The 23698-nt window shown below is 44.9% G+C and overlaps 1 protein-coding gene across 26 annotated transcripts in view; it reads left to right on the forward strand.

The window, feature by feature from the left end:
* DLG2 (discs large MAGUK scaffold protein 2) overlaps window positions 1-23299 on the forward strand; it is a 1415634-nt gene extending 1392335 nt beyond the window's left edge. For all 26 annotated transcript variants that reach the window (XM_064169211.1, XM_064169239.1, XM_064169248.1 and 23 more), the window contains 6 exons: window positions 8339-8389; window positions 9832-9933; window positions 12280-12452; window positions 13100-13209; window positions 16770-16861; window positions 17847-23299. In XM_064169211.1, coding sequence (XP_064025281.1) covers window positions 8339-8389; window positions 9832-9933; window positions 12280-12452; window positions 13100-13209; window positions 16770-16861; window positions 17847-17953 — 635 coding nt within the window. In that variant the 3' untranslated portion in view covers window positions 17954-23299. The remainder of the gene's footprint in view (window positions 1-8338; window positions 8390-9831; window positions 9934-12279; window positions 12453-13099; window positions 13210-16769; window positions 16862-17846) is intronic.
* Window positions 23300-23698: the final 399 nt, after the last annotated feature.

Genomic DNA, 23698 nt, shown 5'->3' on the forward strand with positions numbered 1-23698 from the left:
AGGGAACGGGCTCCAACACCAGAGCACACTACACTGGATATGCACTCTAGGCTAGAAAGAGCTGATCTAGATGTTTTGGAATAAAAAGCCATACCTTGGCTAAAAATTTGCTTTTAATAACATACCTGGAAAATATTCTCCAAATTCTTGTTCTAATTTAATTGCTTGATCATAGGTTTTCTTCGCTTGCTCCTCTGTGAGACGTTTATTCATTTCCCTGGAAAAACAGAAGAAGTCATTATAGAATCATAGAATCAGCCAGGTTGGAAGAGACCTCCAAGATCATCCAGTCCAACCTAGCACCCAGCCCTAACCAATCAACTAGACCATGGCACTGCCTCATCCAGTCTTTTCTTGAAGACCCCCAGGGACGGTGCCTCCACCACCTCCCTGGGCAGCCCATTCCAATGCCAATCACTCTTTCTGTGAAGAACTTTTTCCTAACATCCAGCCTATACCTACCCTGGCACAACTTGAGACTGTGTCCCCTTGTTCTGTTGCTGGTTACCTGGCAGAAGAGGCCACCCCCACCTGGCTACAATGTCCCTTCAGGTAGTTGCAGACAGTAATAAGATCAGGTTTGTTTTAACTCCGTTTGGAGCCAGCCATGTTGCAAAGCTGTTCCTCGTGTGATATAGAGCCACTTTCAGGGGAATGTGTGTGTCCCAGGTGGGCCTTTACAAATTATTTTCACAGTCCACCATGTGTGTTGACTTGCAAACTCATCCAGCTAGTCTTCAGTCTGTGCACAGGTGAAATGGAGCATACCAAGACCAGGAATTAAAAATGAAGCTGAAAAATTTCATAGGGTGCAAATAGAAAGCTGCTGGAAGAGCTCAAGGGTTTTTGCATAGGGTAGTAACCTGTCCCAGTGCCCCTCTTCTGTTTCCCCAGCAAATGAGCAAGAAGAAAGAGATTGTCTGCCTCACTGCATTCTGAATTGTTAGAATTTGAAGCAGTGATTGGAAAGCTACACAGCAGAAAAAGACATGGGGGTGTTGGTCAATACACAGCTAAATATGAGCCAGCAGTGGTGCAAGTGACCAAGACCACCAGTGTCCTGGCCTGTATCAGAAATAGTGTGGCCAGTGACCTAGGAAAGCAACTGTCCTCCTGCACTCAACACTAGAGAGGCCACACCTCAGATACTGGGTTCAGTTTTGGACCTCTCACTACAAGAAAGACTTTGAGGTGCTGGGCCATGTCCAAAGAAGCTGTTGAGGGGTTGTGCTAGTTTGAAGCAGGGTAGAATGTTTTGGTGAGAGGAACAAGTCTTATGAGAAGCAGCTGAGGGAAGTGGGATTGTTTAGTCTGCACAAAAGGAGGCTGAGGAGAGACCTCATCGCTCTTTGGAGCTACCCAAAAGGAGGTTGTAGTGAGGTGGAGGTTGGTTTCTTCACCCATGTAACAAGTGATAAGACAAAGAAATGCACCAGGGGAAGTTCAGATTGGCTACTATGAAAAATGTCTGGATTGCTATGGTTAAGTACTAGAGGAGGCTGCCCAACAAAGTGATTGAGTCACCGTCCCTGAAGGTACTAAAGCACATGTAGACATGGCACTTAAAGACGTGGTTTAGTAGTGGATCTGGCAGTGTGAGGTTAACAGTTGGACTCAATGATTTAAAAGGTCTTTTCCAACCTAAACCATTCTATACTTCTATGACTGTGTTAAAACACCAATTCTCACCTTGGCCAACACAAGGACTAGTGTGTGGGTAAGAATCAGCTGGCAAGAGCCGTATGTTCTCCTGCAGCTGTTTGTATTTGTTCCTGTATAAAGGCCACTGTTGGGAGTCCAGATTGGGGCATTCTGCATTTTTTCTAGTGGGTCTCTGGCAATTGTTTTAACATCTTTCTCTAACTTTTGCTTCTCATGATGAGCACTTAGTGAAAAGCAGCTAGTGTCAAAACCTGTACTACTCGATCGTACCTAGAACCATTCCAAACCAGGGGTGCAACTACAGAAAGTGATGCCGAAGGCTTCTGAGAGCTGTTCAGACTGTACTCTGGATGGTTATTAATAGAGTAGCTACAAATTGATTGGGCTTTTTCTAGCAGATATTCTGATACATTGATCTTTATTTAGTAAAATATACTGCTTACAAAATTTAGTGTTTGGCTGAAGTGTTTGGCTCATGTCTGGGGCTTGGAGGTTAAAAGAATCTACTTCTTGATAGAAGCCAGACACTTGTTGTTTCAAAATAATCATATAATTGAGACTTCTACATGTTCTCAAGAGAAAATCCTTCGACCACTTCTCAGTAACAAGGCTGTTGCAGACATTAAACCTGATTTCTTCTGCCAGTGCTCTCAGCACTGAGTTTGTAATGGGCAAAAGAGCTGGAGCCAACAGTGGGGTTTTCTGTATCTCAGCAGATAAACTTCAGCTCCAGGAACTTCAGGGGGAACCACAAAAAACATTTGACAGCAGAATCTGTCCCTTTATTTTAAAGGATAACAAGTATTTATGAGCCAGGAACAAATGCTGGCCTGATCTAAAATGGGCTGAGCTGCCAGCTGCTGCTGCATCACACTGGCCAAGCTGATACCAAGGCTGTAAGAATGATCAGAAGGCTGTGAGGACAGACTGAAAGAGTTGGGGCTGTTCAGTCTGCAGAAGAGGAGGCTCTGAGGTCACCTTACTGTGGCCTTCAGTATCTGAAGGGGGCCTACAAAAAAGCTGGGGAGGGACTTTTTAGGCTATCAGGGAGTGCCAGGGCTAGGGGGAATGGGGCAAAGCTGGAGGTGGGTAGGTACAGACTGGACATGAGGAGGAAGTTGTCTAGCACAAGAGTGGTGAGAGCCTGGAATGGATTGCCTGAGGAGATGGTTGAGGCCCCATGCCTGGAGGTGTTTAAGGCCAGGCTGGCTGAGGCTGTTTCCAGCCTGCTCTAGGGTAGGGTGTCCCTGGGCATGGCAGGGGGGTTGGAACTGGATGATCCTTGTGGTCCCTTCCAACCTCGACTGAATCTGTGATTCTATAGTAACTATGTGAGCAGATCTGCACCTGTTCTCAGCAGCAAAACCAAGTTTGCAAAGTGGTTTATAAAGTCCAAAGCCTAGCATAAAGATGTTCTTTTGTTGATAAGGACACAAACATCCAACTTTGACTTATCCCTGTACCAGCTAATCAAGCCATGAATGAAAATGTACTTTGAGCTCCGTAACTTAAAAACGTTCTGATTTCTTTTTCAAACTAAAGCTTGTAAGAACATATTTCCTAGCATGGAGTCATCAGTTTTCATTTTGCAAGACATGATTTTCATAATGGCCATGAATTTCAAGTCTCTCTTTACTGCATGTGAGTTGTGACACTCTTATGCATAGTTCAGTAAAGGTTTTTACAGCTGTCATCAAAATTACACACACATTACCGCATCTGTTTAGCCTAATTGCGTAACCGGTTGTGATTGCACCAATTACCGAGAGAGGCAATACAGGATTAGAAGTTAAAAATAAGGAGAATTGGTAGAAACAGAAGTTTTTACCCTCTGTCAGCAAGTCACTCTTGTAATGAAGTTTGTAGGCTCAGAAAAAGGTCAAAGGAGTCCTGGTTACTGTGTTAGGCTCAGGGGTGATCTTATTACTGTCTACAACTACCTGAAAGGGCATTGTAGCCAGGTGGGGGGTGGCCTCTTCTCCCAGGCAACCAGCAATAGAACAAGTGACACAGTCTCATGTTGTGCCAGGGTAGGTATAGGCTGGATATTAGGAAGAAGTTCTTCACAGAGAGAGTGATTGGCATTGGAATGGGCTGCCCAGGGAGGTGGTGGAGGCACCGTCCCTGGGGGTCTTCAAGAAAAGACTGGATGAGGCACTTAGTGCCATGGTCTGGTTGATTGGATAGGGCAGGGTGATAGGTTGGACTGGATGATCTTGGAGGTCTCTTCCAACCTGGTTGATTCTATGATTCTATGATTAATTAGGACACTTAGGCTGGCTCTTACACTCCCCAAGAATTACAACATTTTTCAGGCATGCTCCAGTTGGTGCAGGCATTGAAGTCTGCTTCTATTCACAGGTTACATAGATTTAAAACACATAGTGCTGACAGACCACTTCTCAGTCATAAAGTCCTTTTCAGACCACTAATGAACTTTTTATGCCTTGGATTTCCAGCCTTGCATGGCAACCAACACATTGACACAGTCTCAAGTTGTGCCAGGGCAGGTCTAGGCTGGATGTTAGGAGGAAGTTGTTGGCAGTGAGAGTGATTTCCCATTGGAATGGGCTGCCCAGGGAGGTGGTGGAGTCACTGTCCCTGGAGGTGTTGAAGAAAAGCCTGGCTGAGGCACTTAGTGCCATGGTCTAGTTGACTGGCTAGGGCTGAGTGCCAGGTTGGACTGGATGATCTTGGAAGTCTCTTCCAACCTGGCTGATTCTATGATTTCCAAAAATTCTGTGTTTACTTACAGAAACTGAGACCAAACAAAGGGATTTTGAGTCAAAGAGAGGGTAGCATAGCCACTACCCAGTGCAGTCAGTGCCTATGAAACAAAACAGGGAATTGATTTCTCCAAGATCTTATAAGTACAACTCAGGCAATCCATAAGTTAGCCCAAAACCTAAATGGATGGTGGTAGAAAACCAACTCTTCTTTGATTTTAGATCCATGTGAGCAGCAAAAGTCAGGCAAGGGCTCAAAAATAAAATCAACTTGGCTCATCTACAAGTATTTCAGATGTGTATTGATTTTTAATGGACCCAATTTTGAACCCAGAAGATTTGGGTTTTAATGAACCCAAAAGAAATTTTATTGAACCCAAAAATCCTCCTCAATTTTCCTAAAATGATAAATTTTTTTAGCTGTCTTCTTAAGTACTACTATTTTTTTTTACTGCCTTAGATCCCTGTACAGGTTTTTTTCATCCATAGCCCATGTCCATTTGCAGATGACACCAAGCTAGGAGCAGGTGTGGATCTGCTGGAAGGTGGGAGAGCCCTGCAGAGGGACCTGGACAGGCTGGATGGGTGGGCAGAGGCCAATGGGATGAGATTGAACAAGGCCAAGTGCAGGGTTCTGCACTTTGGCCACAACAACCCCAAGCAGCACTACAGGCTGGGGACAGAGTGGCTGGAGAGCAGTCAGGCAGAAAGGGACCTGGGGGTACTGGTAGAGAGTAGGTGAACGTGAGCCAGCAGTGTGCCCAGGTGGCCAAGAGAGCCAATGGCATCCTGGCCTGCATCAGGAACAGTGTGGCCAGTAGGACAAGGGAGGTTATTCTGCCCTGTACTCAGCACTGGTCAGGCCACACCTTGAGTGCTGTGTCCAGTTCTGGGCCCCTCAGTTCAAGAGAGATGTTGAGGTGCTGGAATGTGTCCAGAGAAGGGCAGCAAAGCTGGTGAGGGGCCTGGAGCACAAATCCTATGAGGAGAGGCTGAGGGAGCTGGGGGTGTTTAGCCTGGAGAAGAGGAGGCTCAGGGGTGATCTTATTACTGTCTACAACTACCTGAAGGGGCATTGTAGTCAGGTGGGGGGTGGCCTCTTCTCCCAGGCAACCAGCAATAGAACAAGGGGACACAGTCTCAAGTTGTGCCAGGGTAGGTATAGGCTGGATGTTAGGAAGAAGTTCTTCACAGAGAGAGTGATTGGCATTGGAATGGGCTGCCCAGGGAGGTGGTGGAGGCACCGTCCCTGGGGGTGTTCAAGCAAAGCCTGGCTGAGGCACTTAGTGCCATGGTCTAGTTGATTGGATAGGGCTGGGTGCTAGGTTGGACTGGATGATCTTGGAGGTCTCTTCCAACCTGGCTGATTCTATAAGGTGCTTGATGAGTGTGGGGGGTTTGTTACATGGTCTCTGCACCCCAGCAACTCGCAGCAGCTCTCTTGCTCCATTACTCACAGGCTACTCCTGCCCCATTACTCAGAGGCTACATGCAGCTACACCAGCAGTGTGGAAGCTCTGGATGCTCTGGCAAAACAATAGGAAATGAGGCCTTTTTCATGGATTCCATGGAGAAATGCCTTCTATCTACCTGAAAGAGGTTTTGAGTCTTTCACTGACTTTCTGCCATCTGATGAGAAAGAGAACAGAGGCAACACCTTAAATTCATTTTAGGGCTACCACTCTGAAAGACTATAAAATCTTTTAAAGAGATGAAATTAGTAGTCCTTATAGAACTCATCCAACTGTGCAAGACCTCTCAGGGCCCACTTTATAGAGGCTATGAGTCATAACACACTCCAGGTTATTCTTCTCTTCCCAAACAAGAGAAATCATCAACAAACAAACTAAAACCAAGGGCAAGCAGAGCCATAGCAATACTGGGAAAGCAAAAGCTCCTCTCTGCCCTCTCCACTGGCCCCCTAGTAATGTTACTCATCACTATTACATTTAGGAAAGCTTCCTTTTTGTTTTATTTTCTCTCTCTTTTATTTTCTTTCTTTTTTTCCCCTGCTTTTGGCTTGATGGAATTTTACTGCAGAGCAAAGGGTCATACCCAAATCCTACAGCAAGGGCTTGGGCTTTTCCCTTTCTTTCTTTTTCCCCCCCTTCCTTTATTTTTTTTCCTTTCCTTTCTTTTTTTTCCTTTCTTTTTTCCCTTTTTCCCCTCTTTTTTCTCCCCTCCCTTCCTTTCTTTCTCCCTTCTTTCTTTTTTCCCCCTTCCTTTTTTTTCCCTTTTTTCCCCCTTCCTTTTTTTCCTTTCTTTTCCTCCCTTTCTTTTTTCCTCCTTCCTTTTTTTTCCCTTTCTTTTCCCCCCTTCCTTTCTTTTTTCCCCCTCCCTTTCTTTTTTTCCTTTCTTTTTTCCCCCTTCCTTTCTTCCCCTCCTTCCTTTCTTTTTCCCCCCTTCCTTTCTTCCCCTCCTTCCTTTCTTTTTTCCTTTCTTTCCTTTCCTCCCCTTTCTTTCTTCACCCCCCTTTCTTCCTTTTTTTCCCCTTCCTTTTTTTCCTTTCTTTCTTTTTTTCCCCCTTTCTTATTTTCCCCTTCCTTTCCTTTTTTTTCCTTCCTTTCTTTCACCCCCCCCTTTTTGTTTTGTCCATTACATTTCAAAAATGGCTTCCAGATCAATACTGGTTAACCTGTGCTAATTAAGCCATTAATGCAGGTGGTAAATGAGGCTTCGTCAAGTGAGGAATAAAAACCTGTGTCCTGTTGAATTTCACACTGTGTCTCACAACTCAAAGCCATTACAAGGTTATAGAAATCCAATTATTGATTGACTCTAGAGCTTTTTATTATACTTAGTACTTTATGGACTACTTCAAAACTGTACCTTAGTGACTGAGCAGAGATCATTAAAGAATACCATCTGGTCCTGCTAACATGCATATTAGCCTCTAAGGGCCTCCAGGGACACTACTTGGAAGGAGTACAGTCTGGCCACTACTTGGAAGGGTTTTATTCACATAGAAGCTTGAACTTCCCGAGTCCTTTTTCCAGAAAATGAAGTAGTGGAAATGGTGCAGGTGTCCCCCATGTTAAGTCTGGAGTTCAGCACTCGCAGAGGCTTCAGTCAGGAAGATGTCAATCTGTCAGTCCCTATCACAATGAGCCTCCAAGTTTCTCCTTACTTTCTGCAACTCTCTTTCCAAAGGCTTAAGCTTCAGCTTAACCCTGAGACAGAGCCCTTATGTAGTACCAAGTATGTGACAGTGACCTAGAAAAAGTAATGTGTGGGAATTATTCATGAAGCAGGGTGAAGACTCCTACCCTCTCTTCTCTTGCACTAGCATAGATGGAGGGACAATGCGGGGCTGAACAACTGCACCCAAGTCGTGGGCCATATAGTGCCACTTGTTTCTCGTGGCAAATTTCTCTGCTTTTAAATGTCACCTTGAGAAAACAGCACTGTCCTAACAGGAGTGGAGGGAGGATAAGTGTGTAAAACAGGATGCTGTGAGTTTTGTGTTGAGGGTAAGGATAAAGGCCAGAAAATAGCTCATAGCTAGATGTCAGACTGCCAATAAAGTAGACTATGGAGGTGATGCAAAAGAAAAGTATATATTCTGAGGGTAAAAATTCATTTTAGGTAGCCTGTGGATTTGCCCTGCAGTAGCTTGTTAGAGTCTTAACTATCAGACAAGCAAAAGAATTTCATCTTAAATGTCTGTCCTTGTAAACAGCCTTGCTATCAGTTCAGTAAATGAAGCCTTTGTCCATCACTGGAAAAACTCCATTTCAGCAAAGAGAATGATAGCAGGGGGGAGGAAGGGGAAGGAAAAAAAGGGGTCTCCACACTTTAAAGTTATGAAGGACTTTGGAATGGTTCAGGTGAGAGCATTACCAGGGAGGAGTGTTGAACCCAATCTGTCTCTATGTGAAGCATCTTACCAAGCTTTAGCACTTGACGTGTGGCTTGTCACCTTCAGTCTCTTTTCTTTCTTCTCTCATCAGGAGGCCAGGAAGACTTCATCCTTTCTTATGAACCTGTCAGCAGACAAGAAAGTAAGTTTCATCTGCTTTTCTGTCACTATTCCTTACATATTTAATGTCAAGTTTTGGGGAGACAGCACAGCACTAAGCCTTTCTGTACCAGCCCCAGATTCTCTGCAGCTCCTTTTTTTGGGGGGCACTTGGTCTATCACATACAAAAGAAGTTATGTAAGGGTCTTGCTTTCTACTTCTCATATCCTAACCCTCAGGACTCTCCCTACTGTGCTCTCATGGTCTTTACCAATATATAAGCTGATCAGTCTATAAAATATTGATTTTATTTTATTATTTACTGCCAAATTGCTCCATGGGAAGCCTTTATTATTCTCCTTCTCAAGCAGTATGTGCCTCTAACCAGGCTAAGTGAACCCACAGGGAAGAAACTGAAAATGTTAATGCACCCACATGATTGTATGGGGGATGCAATCATGTAACTGAGGAGTTAAGAATACTGTCATGTTCTTTCCATGCCTCATGTCCATCTGCAAGTGTTTGGGAGTGACCTTGTTGAGCAGTAACAAATACCTAGCACTGGAACAGGCTGCCCAGAGAGGTTGTGGAGTTCTCCTCCTCTGGAGACTTTCAAAACCTGCCTGGATGAACGTGTCCAGAGAAGGGCAACAAGGCTGGTGAAGGGCCTGGCACACAAACCCTATGAAGAGAGGCTGAGGGAGCTGGGGGTGTGCAGCCTGGAGAAGAGGAGGCTCAGGGGGGACCTCATTGCTGTCTACAACTACCTGAAGGGAGGCTGTAGCCAGGTGGGGGTTGGTCTCTTCTGCCAGGCAACCAGCAACAGAACAAGGGGACACAGTCTCAAGTTGTGCTGGGGAAAGTATAGGCTGGATGTTAGGAGGAAGTTGTTGCCAGAGAGAGTGATTGGCATTGGAATGGGCTGCCCAGGGAGGTGGTGGAGTCACCATCCCTGGAGGTCTTCAAGAAGAGACTGGATGAGGCACTTAGTGCCATGGTCTAGTTGACTGGATAGGGCTGGGTGCTAGGTTGGACTGGCTGACCTTGGAGGCCTCTTCCAACCTGGCTGATTCTATGATTCTACCCTAGGGCATCCTGCCTTGGCAGGGGAGTTGGACTCAATGTTCTCTGGAGGTCCCTTCCAACCTCTGAAGTTCTGTGATTCTGTGATATACACTTCCACATAGTTGTTTGACTACATGTGCATGGTCACAGAATCATAGAATCCACCAGGTTGGAAGAGACCTCCAAGATCATCCAGTCCAACCTAGCACCCAGCCCTAGCCAGTCCTCTAGACCATCATGGAGCTCTGCCAAATGAGTAGTCCTCATTCCTCCCTCCTCATCCACGTCAATGAACACATTATTCACCTGAGTTCTTACTTCATACATCAAGGCAACCACTGTGCTTAGTGTTTCTGTGGGAAGATTTGCTGTTATTGCCAGTAAGGTCATCGAATGCTACCTTTGTTTTTGTTGTGCAGTTAATTACACCAGGCCTGTTATTATCCTGGGCCCTATGAAAGATCGGATCAACGACGACTTGATATCGGAATTCCCTGATAAGTTTGGGTCATGTGTACCACGTGAGTATGTTCTACTCCTCCTTCTGCAGCTGAGTGAGATGTGTCCTTTGCCACCACACACTGAGTAAACTGCCGTGAATGCAGCATCTCTGAACTATACACAGCTGAGATCTCAAAAGCTGTTTTTATATTGATGACCTGGTCGAGGGGATTGAGTCCAGCATCAGTAAGGTTGCAGATGACACCAAGCTAGGAGCAGGTGTGGATCTGTTGGAAGGTAGGAGAGCCCTGCAGAGGGACCTGGACAGGCTGGATGGGTGGGCAGAGGCCAATGGCATGAGATTTAACAAGGCCAAGTGCAGGGTTCTGCACTTTGGCCACAACAAACCCAAGCAGCGCTACAGGCTGGGGACTGAGTGGCTGGAGAGCAGCCAGGAGGAAAGGAACCTGGGGGTACTGATAGATAGTAAGCTTAAGATGAGCCAGCAGTGTGCCCAGGTGGCCAAGGGAGCCAATGGCATCCTGGCCTGCATCAGGAACAGTGTGGCCAGTAGGTCAAGGGAGGTTATTCTTGCCCTGTACTCAGCACTGGTCAGACCACACCTTGAGTGCTGTGTTCAGTTCTGGGCTCCTCAATTCAAGAAAGATGTTGAGGTGCTGGAATGTGTCCAGAGAAGGGCAACAAAGCTGGTGAGGGGCCTGGAGCACAGATCCTATGAGGAGAGGTTGAGGGAGCTGGGCCTGTTTAGCCTGGAGAAGAGGAGGCTCAGGAGTGATCTTATTACTGTCTACAACTACCTGAAGGGAGGCTGTAGCCAGGTGGGGGGTGGCCTCTTCTCCCAGGCAACCAGCAATAGAACAAGGGGACACAGTCTCAAGTTGTGCCAGGGTAGGTATAGGCTGGATGTTAGGAGGAAGTTCTTCACAGAGAGAGTGATTTCCCATTGGAATGGGCTGCCCAGGGAGGTGGTGGAGGCACCGTCACTTGAGGTCTTCAAGCAAAGCCTGGCTGAGGCACTTAGTGCCATGGTCTAGTTGATTGGCTAGGGCTGGGTGCTAGGTTGGACTGGATCATCTTGGAGGTCTCTTCCAACCTGGTTGATTCTGTGATTCTGTGATTCTATGACAGGTGAAAAAGGGGAAAGGAACAAACAGAAGCAAAACCAAAAAATGATTGTGAAGGTTTGGAAAGAATTTCTCCCAAAACATTGTCTCAAAAGATGTAGCATTTATTAAAGAAGGAGCTCTCTAGGCACTAGGTCAATTTGTGTGTGAAAATGAAGCATTGTTGGGTCTATTTTAAACTAACTTGTGTATTGCACTTTCTAACTGCACGTGCCTCCTGTTTTCCTTTGGTTTTTGCACTTTCCAGTTTCTTGGCTGAATAAATAATTGGTGTTGTGATCCAACATTTGAGATTGATTTATCTTGGAATCAGAAGTTGGAAATAAAGGAATTTTTTTTTTATTTACCTCCTGCTTTTTCTGCCTCTTAATTTTTAAGAGGAGAAGAATGATGAATTAGAAGGAATGTAAGGAACTAGAGCACTTCAGTAGCTTTGGTGTTGTCTCCATGTTATGTTTTCCTCAGTCTCCCTCTTACTGTCTTAACATTTTGAGTACATACTGTAACAAGAAGTAGTTCCCTGAAAAGATAAATGATGTTTGCATTCCTGTGATTGAGCTTTGTATTGGCCTTCTGGGTCTGGTTTTCCAAGTTGTATTCCTTTTTCTACCACATGGTAATGTAAGTTATCCTTCTGTCATCAAACACAGGGTGAGTGATAGATGGAGTGGTAAACAGTTAAGCCCATTTTCAACTCGGAAAGTAATAACACCTGAATGCTCTTTAAATGTTTCTCAGCCCCTCCCATCTCCCTAACAAAGAGTTTTGGGATTAAATTTATTGGGAGAGGTTCCTGGTCTGCTTTCTAATGACAAGCAAGGTTTCTTGTGGTGCTTAGGCATATGATTTAAGGTGAATCTTGTAGAGTAGGGTTGGACTTGGTGATCCTGATGGTCTTTTCCAGCCTGGATGTTTCTGTGATTTACTCATCAATTAATCTGTTACTTAAAAAAGATTAAACTGGAGGTGTTTAAGGCCAGGCTGGATGAGGCTGTAGCCAGCCTGATCTAGGGTAGAGTGTCCCTGCCCATGGCAGGAGGGTTGGAACTGGATGATCCTTGTAGTCATAGAATCATAGAATGAACCAGGTTGGAAGAGACCTCCAAGATCATCCAGTCCAACAGTCCTTCCAACCCTGACTGATTCTATGATTCCGGGTGTGGAGCACTTCCACTTACAGGCAGACCCAGCCCTGTCCACTGAGCAAACCTTAGCTGCAGCATTTTTTGGCATGAAATGTTTGAACAGGCTTCTTGATCTTCTGTCTTTTGTGTTGTGCAGATACCACACGGCCAAAGCGTGACTATGAAGTGGATGGGAGAGATTATCATTTTGTCATTTCAAGAGAACAAATGGAAAAAGATATCCAAGAGCACAAATTTATAGAAGCTGGGCAGTACAATGATAATTTATATGGAACTAGTGTCCAGTCTGTGAGATTTGTGGCAGAAAGGGTAGGTTGGCACTAGTTTTATTGACCATGCAACGTGGTCTGGTTTGTTTCTGCATGCTTCCTCTGTCAACTCTATACAATGCCTGCAGAATGGCATCGTAGTATTTATAGGCTTTATAATGACTCCATAAGTGGAGTCTCTGACTTTGAATGGCAACATCCTTGGCACCTTCTCTACTTGGATGTAATGCCATGGATCCAGGGATGTAAGGCATCATCCCAAGTATGCCCCAAGACGCTCTTCCCTCTGTAAGACAGGTAAATGAACTTATCTCACTTTCACAGAGGAGAAGGGACAAAGCACTGAGGGATTAAATGACTTGCCTCAGGCGACACAGGGGGTCTTTGACACAAACGAGAACTGAATTAACCATAGACATCCTACTACCTTTTGGGAAGTGATTTTCCTCATCTTTCAAGTATTTTCTTCCCCACAAAGTTTACCCCAGCAAAAATAAAAGGCAACTTAGTTTTCTCATAGATCCAGAACACTTTTTTACCAGCACTAAAGAGGGCAGACTCCTGGGATCCCCCTTCCCTGCTGTGCCAGTAATGGCCTCATTCCAAGGCATTGCAGCACATAATTGCTTCCCATTCTTTGGCTGATCTGTAGCAAACTCTGCAAAATAACCCCTCTGTTTCCAACAGGGCAAGCACTGTATACTTGATGTGTCAGGAAACGCCATCAAACGACTACAGGTTGCACAACTCTATCCCATCGCTATCTTCATCAAGCCTAAATCATGGGAGCCTCTGATGTGAGTACAAACCCCTCCAAGCACTTTATTCTGGGTGCAGTCTCAAGTGGAGCAACACAAACCTTGAGCCTAGATCTTGCCTGTCCTCTAAAATCAGTAATAATGATAAGAAGTGTGAACAGTGGAGACTTGCTTTCCCTTCCTGCCATGCACTGTATCCCAACATCTCCAGAAATAAGCCAATGCTGCCTTTGGACCTCCCAGAGTGAGACATGTGGCCTTCTGTGCTGGACCATGAAACACTGCCAGTGCTTGGTGAGCTGGTTCTAACAGCACGTTCACCAAGACCACAGGCAGCATGGCTTGTCCTATCCAGCCTTGGGTGCTCTGGGGGTATGGAACATGATCACAAAGGGTGAACCAGAAGATAAACTTGTGTCAGATTTGTGATGTGTGCCTCTTTATCAGCCCTTCATTTACTGGAAGGTCTGTGAGGGGATAGGCAATGACCCATGGGACTGGAGAGGGGCAAACATAAGAAGGAAAAAGCAGACAACAAGTTCATGCCATCACCAGGCAACCTAAATGGAAAGCTGAGGAGAACTCTGGGATCCAAGGAACAGTTAAGCAGCTCAAGTATAATGACTGAGAGGATAAAAAATTATATGAGGTAGCCAGTGTCTGTTCATCAAGGGTAAATCAAATCCATCTTGTTTCCTTCTTCCATGAGATGCATCTCCATATTAGTGTTTCATCTTGATTTTCATTTTGGATCTATGGGACACTCTCAGTAGCAGCTTAAAGAAATATCCTATTAATGATTAGGGAAATACAGGGAGTCTAAAGAGCATATGCACAAGATATTCAGTCACTGAAAATGGCACTCTTCAACTGCATCTCCTGATGTGTGTCACTGCTGGGGACCACTTGTTCATCAGTTACTGGAATGCTGAAACAGGCAGCACTTTGGTAAAGTTTGTGAGCGAGGTGGAAAGCACTTTGGAGGATAAGATTAAACCTCAGTGTAAAATCAGTAAGATGAAAAGATGAAATTCAGCACAGACAAAGTAGAGAGAATGAAATGTGTGAGTACAAGCAGGGAATAATTAAGCTATAGCATGGCAGAAAAGCAGCTGGTGGTTGGGATGGATCACAGAGGAATATGAATGGATGGATAATGCAGTTGCAGGAAAAAATCTGCAGCCTTGGGCTGTATTAACATCAGTGCTGTGTAAGGACACAACAGACAGAATTTTTTTTATCTGGGTATGGATGAGGCCTCAGCTGGAGTGGTGATCTGGTTCGGTGCACTTGCTGTGCACTCCACCCTGCTGAGACCCCACCTGGAGTACTGCATCTGGTTCTGGAGCCCCTATTACAAGAGGGATGTGGAGATGCTGGAGCGTGTCCAGAGAAGGGCCATGAGGATGCTCAGAGGGATGGAGCAGCTCTGCTATGAGGACAGCCTGAAAGAGTTGGGGCTGTTGAGTCTGCAGAAGAGGAGGCTCCCAGGTGACCTTCTTGTGGCCTTCCAGTATCTGAAGGAGGCCTACAAGAAAGCTGGAGGGGGACTTTTTAGGCTCTCAGGCAGTGACAGGACTGGGGGAATGGAGCAAAGCTGGAGGTGGGGAGACTTAGACTGGAGGTGAGGAGGAAGTTGTTGAGCATGAGAGTGGTGAGAGCCTGGACTGGGTTGCCCAGGGAGGTGGTTGAGGCCCCATCCCTGGAGGTGTTTAAGGCCAGGCTGTGGGCAGCCTGATTTAGGCTAGGGTATCCTTGCCCATGGCAGGGGGGCTGGAACTAGGTGATCCTTGTGGTCCCTTCCAACCCTGACTGATTGTGTGATTCTATGATTCTGGGTTCCACCCCAGAAGCAGTGGAGGTATGGAGGTCACCTAGTGACAAGGAGACAAGGCTGAGGAGGAAATATGGAATTCATATTGGTTAAGGCTCAGGATAAAGCAGGTTGTGGACAATTGTTTTCCATACACATCCATGGTAATGCAAGAATTCACCAGCTTAGCTTGCTGTGAGTGTGATGCTATTTCAAATTCCATGCCTTCCCCTCACCAGAGGCTCTGCAAACAGCAGGTGATGCCATAGGTATCTGTTACACAGCTAAAGCACAGGTATGCTCCTGCCTGTGACAAATACATGTCTGGTTATGGTAATGGCATGCCCGTAAGTATCGAGTCACAGAGATCCCATGCCCTAATGCACATCCTCTCTGGGCCTGCATTTTGGTGATGAGACTATTGCATGTCCAGCTACATCCCATGGACTGATGCTGATCATGTCATAGTTGCACTGCTCCACCCTGAGCAAAACCACCTTGGGCTGGATGACTTCTTGACATTTGTTTTTCAGCCCTACAATTCAGTTGTATCTTGACTATCTCATACAGAAAGGGAAGGGTGTTCTGATAGCCTACACTGGACACTGATTGCTTTAAGATAGATTTAACCTACAGTTTTCTCATCAATAAGATCACAGGATCAGAAGATGTTAGGAGTGGGAAGAAACTTCCATAGATCGAGTCCAACCCCTCCTGCCAGAGCAGGACCATAATCTAGTGCAGGTCACACAGGAATACATCCAGACAGGTCTTGATTGTCTCCAGAGAGGCAAACTTCTCTAGGGAGTCTGTTCCAGAGCTCTGTGTCCCTTACAGTAAAGAAGTTCTTCCTCATGTTGAGGTGGAAATTCCTGTGCTGTAGTTTGTATCCATTGGCCCTTGTCTTATCACGGGGCACAAGTGGGAAGAGCCTGTTCCCTCCTTTGTGATACCCAGCCCACATATATTTATAATCATTTATTAGATCTCCTCGAAGTCTTCTCTTCAACAGACTAAAAAATACATTAGGCAGAATGAGAAATGTGACAATAACACAGAAGGTTCATTGATTTGATGTGAGAACAGCAAACTTGAAAGGATTTGACTGAAAAATGTTATTAAGATGCAAAATATTATGGCAGTCAGCCTGTTTTTAAACCAAAGCCACACTGATATTTCACTTAGGGCAGAACATGCAGAGAACATGTGGCCAGTAGGACAAGAGAGGTTATTCTGCCCCTGTACTCAGCACTGGTCAGGCCACACCTTGAGTGCTGTGTCCAGTTCTGGGCTCTTCAATTCAAGAGAGATGCTGAGGTACTGGAACGTGCCCAGAGAAGGGCAACAAAGCTGGTGAGGGGCCTGGAACACAGCCCTGTAAAGGAGATGTTGTGGGAGCTCAGGGGTGTTTAGCCTGAAGAAGAGGAGGCTCAGGAGTGACCTCATTGCTGTCTACAACTACCTGAAGTTGTGGGGGTTGGTCTCTTCTGCCAGGCAATCAGCAACAGAACAAGGGGACACAGTCTCAAGTTGTGCCAGGGCAGGTCTAGGCTGGATCTTAGGAGGAAGTTCTTGCCAGAGAGAGTGATTGGCATTGGAATGGGCTGCCCAGGGAGGTGGAGTCGCCATCCCTGGAGGTGTTGAAGCAAAGCCTGGCTGAGGCACTTAGTGCCGTGGTCTAGTTGACTGGCTAGGGCTGGGTGCTAGGTTGGACTGGCTGATCTTGGAGGTCTCTTCCAACCTGGTTGATTCTATGATTCTAGAATGACTTCTTCTGTTTTTCCAGGGAAATGAATAAACGTCTCACAGAGGAGCAAGCGAAGAAAACCTATGATCGAGCAATTAAATTAGAACAAGAATTTGGAGAATATTTTACAGGTATGTTATTAAAAGCAAATTTTTAGCCAAGGTATGGCTTTTTATTCCAAAACATCTAGATCAGCTCTTTCTAGCCTAGAGTGCATATCCAGTGTAGTGTGCTCTCAGTGAGGACTTCTAGCTTGGGACTACCTCCCTTAACACTCAAGAGCAGCTGAAACATTAAACTCCTCAGAAGTTTGATGCTCTGAGGGAATAACTTTCTGTTAATTTGATTATTTTCTTGGCCCCTAAATGCTTTTAATGAAGTGAGCCAAAATGTGGCATCACAGCATTTGCACAGACCAGAGATTTCCTCACTAGTCTAAGGCAAGAGTTCGAGCGATGGATCATGGTGGGGGAAAGAGAGAGGCATCTCTTTCGTGCCCTGGAAAAGAGCAAGATTTAAGACCTGCTCTGAGTCCCAGCATTTTCTTTGAGCAGGTTTAGGCTGTTGCCTATTCAGGAGACCTTGTGGATAGCACTCAGAAGTTCCCAATTGTCCCTCCACATGTTGGGTAGTGCACATAATCTGAAGTGCAGTTGGAGATTACTGCTGCAGGGACAAGGAACTTCAGGGCATAGACACTGTGCTTTGTTGTTACAGTTGCTTTCTCTTCTGTCCCTTTGAACCTGATCTAGTTAAGTTCTGCAGCCAAGAGTGAGTCTGCTGTAACTAGGTCAGGGAAAGAATAGGTTGTAAATCTGCTGCTGCTCACTGCTGAAGTAGTTTCTAAGTGAAATTAAAGCTTGACTTACAGCATGCTGCCCTCAACTAGGACAGACCTTCTGGCTCTCTAAACTAACCCAACTTGGTGGGATCAGTCTCTGTCATGGGAAGGTGCCATTGGTTTGACCTTGGTTGCCATCCTCAGGGTGTATGGCTGTTTTCCATATCACAGTGTTGTACTATTCCTTTATCTATGAGAACAATGACAATCTGCTGACGCTTCATGCCGTAGGATATAGCAACTAAAAGAAGTATTGATGTGTTTTCTTACTGCAGCTATTGTCCAAGGAGATAGCTTAGAAGATATATATAATCAATGCAAACTTGTAATTGAAGAACAATCTGGGCCTTTCATCTGGATTCCTTCAAAGGAAAAGTTATAAATTAGCCACTGCACCTCTGATTACGACAGAAGAATATTTAGAAGAAAACTATAATATACTATTTGGAGGCTTTCCTGTTTTTGTTGCATTTATGTTCTTTGCAGTCAATGTGAATTTTGATGAATGTACAACACAAAGTGTTTGAAGCCATGAAGGACACTGATGGGTCAAAGGGTAGGAACAAAAAGACTTCTACCATATAAAGCAAATCTGTTGTGTGCTCAGAGCACGAGTTGTAGGTATAAACTTTTGACACGGAGACTCTCTGCCAAGGGGAGCTAGCCACCTCCTGTGCCCATGTGGACATTCTGATTGATTTCAGTGGCTGAGCTCAGTGTGTTGATTGCTTTAAAGAGAAGTTCCCAGCTCTTGAATCTCATATAGGGCTTGATCCTGCAAGGCGCTCAGCACTTGACCCCAATTCCTACACAAACAGCCTGTTGACCTGGAGTCACTTGGGACCCTACCCTGTGCCACTCAGTCCCATCAGATCCAGTAGGACTATTCATGTGCTCAAAGCTAAGCACGGGCTTAAGCATTTTGCTAGATCAGGGCCACATGCACCTTGCAAAATCAAGCTCAGAGCACTTGGTCCACTTCCTACTGAAGTCACTGGTAGGATGCTCTTTGACTTGACTGGGAGGTGAGTCCGACCCTAAGCTTGTCATTGCACATTCGTAGTTGGTACACCTCGACTTTGGTAACTATGCACATCTTTTAACGTCTGAAACCAAGTCAAGCATTTCTTTTTCTCCCCTTTGGAAACACTTCTGGTGTCAGGAGCTAATAACAGTCTCATTTATTGTAAGGGCGTTGAAGGGTGGGAGAGGATGGAAGCATTTCACATCACACACACACAGGTGTGCACACAGAGACATTCACACGTGGACACACACACACACACGTGAGGGTTCACAGCACCTACGCTGACAAGGAGGGATACAACTGGGAAAAGCTTTAAATTTTTTGATTGTCTATTTTATCCTTTATATTGATAGAAGGCACTTAAAGATGGAATAATTTATAAAAAATAAAAGTATATTGATGTATAGAAACTCATTTCTAGAGGTAAAAAAAAATAATGTTTTTGTGAGATATTTTGTAAAGACTAATTAATGGAAAAGATGAAATATTTGCACCCTTGTGTGACTGTAAAATGTAAAAGAGGACCATCAAGTTGCATTATCCCTTTCTCCAACCAGATTCCCTATTATTAATGACAAGCAAGATAATTCCTTAAATTGTGGTTGTCAGCTTGTTTTTCTCTCAATTTAATCTTCTCCCTTGCCTCTATTTAATCATGATGAACTCCTGTGGAAAGATCTCTTGAGCTGACTGCCCTGCAGGACCTTTTCTGAACACAGAAGGATAATGCATCTTTAAATTGAAAGAGATGATTCTTGAGAAGCAAAATGTCAGTGCTTGAATGTAGTTAATTAGTTCTCTCTTGGAGGGAGTCACACTTCACCCTAAAACGTTTTATGATTCTTCCTGTTTCTTTAAAGGAAACACCAAAAGCATTTGATCTTTCCTTTCTTTGTAGACAGGCAGGTCAGTCACCAACTAACCTCCATTCCTCATTCATTTCACAGTCCACAAGGGTCTTCAAAGCTAAAACTGAGGCAATGGAGATTTGTGAGGGATCTGGGGGAAGTCTGTGGAATTGCAGGTTGGGGTGCAGGGAAGAGGAGAGCAAGGTATTTCTTTCTCCTTTTACATTGCCCTGGCTGTGTGTACTGATGCCCTTCTCCCCTCTGAAGTACAAGGGGCCAACTGTAAGAGGTATTACAAAGGAAACTGAATCACCTTTGCTGCTGCTGGACCAAGTTTCTGTAAAACCCACACTCCTGCCTGCTGCACCGCAGGAGTCCAGTGCTGAGCTGGTGGCCACAGTAACCCTAATAATTAAGGATGTTTAAGGGCAAATGCTAAACAGACTCCTCGGTTACTCGCCTGTAAGAAGCTTGCACTTCTGTGCCCTGTCAAGCGGACAGGGATCCCCAGCCAGCCTCTGCCAAGAGCGTGACTAGCTGGATGTTTGCAACACAGCCACCAGCCGTGACAGGGTTCAAAATACGGGCATCCTGATGGCCCTGACCTGGCCTTTCACTTACTGCCCTACTATGGTAACTTGGAGAAGTTCACACTTCTTTTCGTACTATTTTTCTTGCCTGGCCAGCACAGATTTATAAACAAGGGTTTCAGTTAAGCCTCCAAAAGAGCTTTGTAACCAGAAGGGCTAGAAACGTGTTTATTTTACACAAAATAGAAATGAATGAAAGCTTTGACTTTGGATAATTCTGCAGAACTCCACAGAGTGACCCCAGATCTTTGGAAGCCATGGATTTGGTTTATTTTTTTTCCATGCTGGCAAAACACTGTTGCCACAGCTTGGGAAATAGCCTACCAGACCTGAAAAAAAAAAAAACCACAAAAATGAGCAAGTATCCTAAAGCAGGAACTTCATTCTGGTTTCCAGCTCTGTTTTTAAGCAATCAATCACATCTGCTTCTTTGTTTCTTAGTTCAGCATGCAGCCTTTTACGGTACTATCCTACTAGTAACTGTTTTGCTTTGTCATGTGCTGTGCTTTACGGTGAACAGTAACACTATGGCTGAGTACAATCAATTCTTTCCATCAGTCCTTGGTTACTGTAGTAACATTATTTATTTTCCCCTGTCTGTCGTTTGTGCTTCCAGTTTAGAGTTGCCATTGCACTTTTTGGGGGTTTTTTTGATCTTTTTTTTTTTTTCTCCTTTTCCTTTTTTTTTTTTTTTTTTTTTTTTAATAAAACATATATTTAAAAAACCAAAACCCCAAGAGAAGCAGTTTGAGAGGTCTTATTTTTTTCCCTTAGGACTTGTGCTCCCATTTGTTTCGTGTGTCGACGTTTCCTGTTTCACGTTTCAGCATCCTCAGAGCTGCGGTTCGTTGTTTGGGATTGCAGCTGTTCAGATCATACTGGGTGGTAGTGGGAGGAGGAAGAGAAGCATAAGCAAAATTATATTTGGTGCAAAAAAAAAAAAAGAAAGGGGAAAAAAAAGAAGTTCAAACTCACAACCCACAGCAACTGGCACCTGAGACCATATTGGTGCTAACACAGCTTAGCGTAATTGGGTTCCTTTTCCGTCCATGTGAATGAGTTGTGAGCATCTCAACATGAGACAAATGCAAACGCTAGACCCTTTAGGAAAAGTGCCAGATCACACCCCTGGTGCTATTTCTCATGTTCTGGCACAGTGTGTAGCACCACAGGGTCTAAGCACAACTAAAAGTATCACATCTTTATGTCCACCCATGACCGATCACAATGCCGTCTTGCTAGCTTTGTGCAGATGTGCAGTATTGCGACCTATTTCTTTCTTCTTGCCACAAAACACTTTTCCATGCACTGACTCATTGAGAGCTTGCTAACAGGGCTCAGTGAAATGGCACTTTCTACTGGTCTTACAGTTTGACCATCAACCAGTGAAAGAGCTTCTTTCTCGCTTGATTTCCCCTTGCTGCAGAGGTACCCTGTCCACGCTAGCGCTTTGTACTTTCTTTGGTAGTAAAGGCTATTTCTAGATAAGTATTCTGTGACGTACTTGTGTTTGTAGCTAGCATGGTTTGATGCTCCGGTGTGGATAGGGTCCTAGGAACCACCCTGTGAAAGTCAAGGGTAAGAAATCTCTCCGTTGCACTGAAATTTCCAATCCTCATCCTGGAGAGCACTGCGGAACCTCAGCTAACCACCACTACGAGCCAGCCACAGTGTCCTAGCTATAAACCATCCACCTACCTATTTACCTTGAGTTTTCTATGGAGAACCTGTTGGTGTTAAACTTTCACTGTTAATTTCCTCATTGGCACTCAGTCAAGCTGTATTTTTGGTTCGCTTTGCTTTTATTTTCTGTCTTTCAAATTTTCTCTCTGACTGGAGGATTCAGAGAGTGACAACACATGAGGATAGTTGTAGGAAGACCAATGCTAATGATAAAAGTCTCAGTCTTCTTTTTAAGGTGCAGACTTAAAGCCATAATACCTGCTACGTTCACGGAAAGTGATCTGCTGTCCCTCACAGGTTTTAATCTCTACCTATTTTTCTGCCACATTATGCATGCAGTTCACTGGGCAACTGCAGTCATGGGCTCAAGCCTTAGTAGAATAAATGTATTCCACCAAGCCCATGCCTTGGTGGAATAAATACCTTTTCCTATTTCATTAACAATCAAAGACCTTGAGAATTAATTCAGAAGGAAGAATGAGGTCATCATGTTAAAAAGGTTTCCATTCTACAGCACAAATCAGCACCAAAACTATCAGCAAATAGCATCTCAGATTTACTTGGTGTGTATCTGACCTAGATCCTCAGCTGATGGTCACTCTCTTGATTTCAGTGGTGTCCATCCCATTTACACTACCTGAAGTTACACATCTGTCCTCCCCATTGCAGCAGATGTTTAGCATTACTGTAAACCACCAAGGCCACATAATGAAACAGCAGCTCAGAACCTTCCATCATTATTTACTGCTTATATTACTGTAGCACTCAGAGATCGTAAACCAAGATCCTTTTGAGGTAGGTGCTGTGAAACTGCTGAACAAAATGACACCCCCTGGGCCAGATGCTGGGGCCAGGTTTTCAGAAGGCTTCATCCCCACTGACATCTCACCAAGAGCAATAGGAACCACTACCCCGTTGGCCCTTGTGAGACTCTGTCTTTGAGGTGAGGAGCGTGGGACACTGTTATCCCTCATACCATGTTAGCAGCTTATGCCATCTGGCCCTGACCTAATAGCACAGGCAACTTACCCTGGTGTAAAACTGCATTTCTGGGGAGGAGCATTAGCCAGCATCCTAGGCAAGATCTCTGGGGGGGGGGGGGGTGGGGGGGGGGATAATATTAAGAATAAAGAAAATAAAGGGAAAAAAAGGCAACACTGTTGGCTCTTAGTGGGATAGCAACCTTTTCATTTCTGGATCTGTGTTCCTGAATTTGAACTGGCCAGCCCAACCTTCCGAGTGCGGCGGGCTGGCCGGCGCGCGTCTCTTTAGCAGGATGTTCCTCAGTCCAGCTGTAGTGTGGGGGTACTCAGAACATGGGAGTTTACAAATTACCCTGTCCAGCTTACACTCCTGTTACGTGTAAATAACTCTGCGCATCCATCCCATTTGTGTAAAGAATAAAGCACACACAGTTATAAAACCCAAGATGTATATTTCATACTAGCTGTGTCCTCGCTTATTTATTCCGCTCCGAACCCTCAGCTCGTGGCTCAGTTGTAAATGCTTGATAGAGTGTTTATAAATATGTCATGGATTTTATTACCAAATATTAAAGCATTTTTACACTTTATAGCAAATGGCTTCTTCACAAGGCATACTTTGTCTTTCTTCCTTAAAGCAGAAGAGTAGAAGAGAATGACTATGGCTCAATATGGCTTGAGACACATCTACCACACAAAACAGACACAAGTCTGGATGTGTGATGGTGGCTTGAAAAATGACTGAGGATATAGAAACTTTTTCCTTTTTCACATTTCTTTTTGGTTTAGAATCATATAGTCAGCCAGGTTGGAAGAGACCTCCAAGATCAGCCAGTCCAACCTAGCACCCAGCCCTAGCCAGTCAACTAGACCATGGCACTAAGTGCCCCAGCCAGGCTCTTCTTGAACACCTCCAGGGGTGGTGACTCCACCACCTCCCTGGGCAGCCCATTCCAATGCCAATCACTCTCTCTGCCAACAACTTCCTCCTAACAT

This window comes from Pogoniulus pusillus, chromosome 3, assembly GCF_015220805.1.
Source record: "Pogoniulus pusillus isolate bPogPus1 chromosome 3, bPogPus1.pri, whole genome shotgun sequence".
NCBI classification, from domain to species: domain Eukaryota; kingdom Metazoa; phylum Chordata; class Aves; order Piciformes; family Lybiidae; genus Pogoniulus; species Pogoniulus pusillus.